This window comes from Lactuca serriola, chromosome 3 (genome assembly GCF_051521515.1).
Source record: "Lactuca serriola cultivar US96UC23 chromosome 3, Lser_US96UC23_V15, whole genome shotgun sequence".
Classification (NCBI taxonomy): Eukaryota; Viridiplantae; Streptophyta; class Magnoliopsida; order Asterales; family Asteraceae; genus Lactuca; species Lactuca serriola.
In genome coordinates, this window is record NC_136410.1 from 155,104,095 (window position 1) to 155,108,017 (window position 3,923).

The 3,923-nt window shown below is 33.6% G+C and overlaps 1 protein-coding gene across 1 annotated transcript; it reads right to left on the minus strand.

Moving 5' to 3' along the window:
* Nucleotides 1-328: 328 nt before the first annotated feature.
* LOC145093295 (rhamnogalacturonan I rhamnosyltransferase 1-like) lies at nucleotides 329-3,652 on the minus strand. The gene is made up of 8 exons (XM_079031386.1): nucleotides 2,803-3,652; nucleotides 2,637-2,704; nucleotides 2,455-2,543; nucleotides 2,205-2,370; nucleotides 1,815-2,104; nucleotides 1,522-1,726; nucleotides 1,117-1,274; nucleotides 329-708 (listed from the first exon to the last, which is right to left on the minus strand). Exons 1-8 carry the CDS (start codon nucleotides 3,146-3,148, stop codon nucleotides 486-488), a joined length of 1,545 nt encoding a protein of 514 aa, XP_078887512.1. The 5' UTR covers nucleotides 3,149-3,652; the 3' UTR covers nucleotides 329-485.
* Between the last annotated feature and the right edge of the window lie 271 nt (nucleotides 3,653-3,923).

Sequence of the window (3,923 nt, forward strand, 5' to 3'; positions counted from 1 at the left end):
AAAGGTTGTGATGCAAATTCTCAACAAAAACCATTTGATAGTGTACTCATATTCTTTCATTAAAGGACAAAAAAATTAGATTGTGATTGTTGCTTGGTTTTAATTTTCATTCTTGTCTTTTTATTTCTTAGTTAAATAAATGTAATTGTTCGTCAAATTAAGAACATGTGATTATCTAACCCATTTTTAATATTGAATAACTTTTTTGTTTATTTTTGGTAAATATGACAAAAAAAATCAAGTTTGTTATTAAAACCAATTTCATATTTAGCCAATTTTTTTGTAATTTACCAACATAATTCATTCAACATATAACATAATCCGAGTCTTCGTAAAAAAAACTTTACGTATACTATATATTCAAAATACTCTCAAAGAACATGAAACATTTTTTTGCAAGAAATTGTATATACTCTAAGTATACAATCAAAGAGATTCTTCAACTATCTCAGATTAAAAATCAGCGGCCAATCTTGTTAATCTTCTCATAAATCCAAACACTCATATGGATTTGCATAGAAGTATTCTTCTTCCTTTGGTCGATCCGAGATCATAACCCGTCTCATTGGTTGACCCATTCGATCCGCGTGCACTTCTTTTACAGTATTTGAAAACTCATCCCAACTCATAGACCCTTCACTATATCGATCTATTAAGTCAATCAATATCTTTCGGTCAAACCGAATTGTCTTCTTGAATCCTAAGTATCTGTCACATTTCAATCAAATTAGATGGTTTTCAAGAAAATGACACGACTTAACAAAGACTAGACTGGATATGATAGAACTTGAGAGTGGATAACGTTTATAAGGACTAATTTTTATGACTCGTTAGTGTGAATTCATATCACATCCTGTTTCACCTTTTGACAAAAGTTGCAGTTTTTGTCTCATTTACATCTAAACGGTACTTGATAAGCTTTTCGAGGGCTATTTACGTCTTTTACATAGACATGGAATCAAGAGTTGGTTCATGTCCCATCTTGTTCCACCTTTTTTGGGTAGGTCAAAAAGTTGCGGTTTTTGTTCCATATCACATGAGTCACAAGTCTACTTCATGTTAAAAACAGTACAACATGTTCTGTCATGTCCAGAGTTTTAAATAAAGCTTGTTTACCTTCGATGGCCCTCAACTACTCTAGCCATGTTTCCATCATACGTCGGAACAAAAATATCGCTTTCTAAAGAAACGAAGTAATCAAGTGCCGCCATTTGTGACGAATGATTTTGGAAAAACCCTAGCTCCAAAGGGTCCAACAACATCTCCTTTCGAACCTATTCATAATAAAATAATATCAAATAAAATACCCTACAAATAAATAATATTTGAAAAAAAATAACTACACATTTCCGGAATCTCAAAGAAGAAGTAACAAGTATTAATTTTTAAAAAGCTAAAAGGTTCATGGAAAGGGTTTCTTTCCATGACTTAATATACGGCTTTCGTTAAGTAAAAAAGAAACAACACCTAATATAGTATTAAGTAAAAAAGAAACAACACCTAATATAGTATTATACTGACCAGATTAGGAAACTCTGCCGCCAAACTAGCCATCCGCCTATCGCCGCCATAAATTTCACCGGCGGCAATATAAATTTGAATACCACGGTCAATTCTCAAAGCACGTAAAATCAAAGCGGTTTCTTCCGGTGTCATCGGACACAACCCTTCTTTTCTCTTAATATCAGAATCAATTTCTTTCTCTTTCCACCATGGATACGCATATCTAACAATTCCAAAACTTACCCAAATCAGTAAAAACATCAAATCAAAAAGGGTAAAAGTAAAAATCAAATCTTGATTAAAAAACCCACCTCATTCTTGTCAATTCTTCCACTTCATCACCATTGCAACCTTGTGTGCACCCAGAAAACGCTAACATATCCATTTCGTATCGAAGATGAAGAACCAAAAATGGCCCGTTTTTTCTTAAAATCTTCACAACTTTTTTACCTAATTCTTCAATTTGTGAAGTGAATTTTAAACCACTAAAATTCACTCGACAACGAAGTTTTTGTATCTCAAGTGGAAGCCCATTGTTCGCAAGTCGAGCATCGGTTCGGTTTAAATGTACAACTTTATACCTTCGAATAAGTGGAAGAATCTGTGGATTTATGAATATTTTTACAAAATCAGATAACTTTAAAAACCCCAAAAGCAATAGTTTATGTCTTTATGAGCATAAAACATTAAAAAAAACGAACCTGGTGATGATAGTATGTTATGTCAGACCAACTAATCGGTGCTAATGAGTGAAATTTTCCTAAATCGACTCTTCTTTTAAGCCTCGGGGGAAGTTCTTTAAGTATTCTAACTTCATCGCGTAAGGATTTGATGAAATGATCGACATCGAATATGTCTTCAAAGTCACTGAAAATCATAAAATTCACAATCTTGAATTGGGTTTTATGTAATTTTTGCTAAATTGATGAACATTAAAGAAGATGAAGTTACCTTGGATCAGCCCAAAATGATGATTTATCCAATTCTGGAACGATTAATGTCACATTTAAGTATCTTGCAACGGCAACCATGTCACAAATCTACATACCCAAATCACAAATTACGAAATTAATCACTCAAAATTCACAATCGAATAATATTTTATGAAATTCGAATAACAAACAAACACTCACTGCTCCTCGCATTTGATTGAGTCCTCCATTACAAGAAACCATAAGATAACCATTGTTCTTGTAAGTCCCTGTAAATTTTCCAAGATTTGCAGAATACCCAATGAAAAACATGCGATTTTGAACAAAATCAACAAAATTCTAATACGAATTAGATTCAAGAACTTACTTTTTGGGGGAAGAAGGATTCTGGGTTCGATCAAAGATGAAGAACGGATGTCGGTTTGTGGATGTGTGTAACAAGAAGGCCAAGTTTTCAACAATCTTGGACCCCAAACTTCACCAACAGTTAATAATTGAACAACACAGATCCATAGTAACAACGTTGTCATTCCTCGAGTCATCCAAAGTATCATTTTAGCTTGAGATAACACCATTAAACTTGAATTCGATTTGTCCCCTTTACTACCTTCCCCACCACCTCCACCTGTAAACGTTACACAACCACCCATTTCATTCAACTGCTCCTCCTCCTCCTCCTCAACCTTGTCAACTAATCTACTACAACAACACATTTTATTACTAATACTACCACTACCACTAACAAGAACACCATATCTACTTTCTTGATTTCATTTCAACGAAACCCTTGATTTATATAATATATATACTATCTTTTGATGCGAGAATCGAGGGGGAAAGAAGTGGGTTTTCGATTTGGTAATGTGGGTATTTGTTTATTGTGAAAAAGAGGCGACCTTGATCCGGTTATATTGTGAATTCCTAATCACCATTGTAGAAACCAAGAAAGAATCTTGAAATGCTTGGGTTTGTTTTTTTCTTTTCTCTTCGCTAATCTTGAAGTGATCAATGTGATCAATTAGAAAACGAAATGACGAGAGCGCCGGAGACCCTTTTTAGTGTGTGAGTTTTCCGATCAGATTTCGGCGAGTGTCGCCGGAGAAGTGAGAGAGGAGAGGAGAGAGAGAGTGTGTGTATGTGTGTGTGTGTGTGTGAAAGCCGGTGAATGATTGTTGAGAGATGAGAAGGAGGAGTTTGTTGAGTTATTAGAAAACGAGTTGAAAGTTGAAACTGAATTTTTGCCCTTTAATTACGCAGTCGATTATTGTATTTTTTTTCATTGTTTTTTTAGTAAAAGTAACATTTTAGGCTTTTTCAAGATTCGATATTAAATTAAGTTTTCATTATCTTATCATTAACATTCGTTTTGTGTTTCATCTATTTGGTAATTCATGGTTTTGTTATTGCTTTCAAGAATTACGGAGTGTATTTTTGTCTTAATAGAATTGTTGATGACAATATGAGTACAATTAAATCATTTTTTTTATG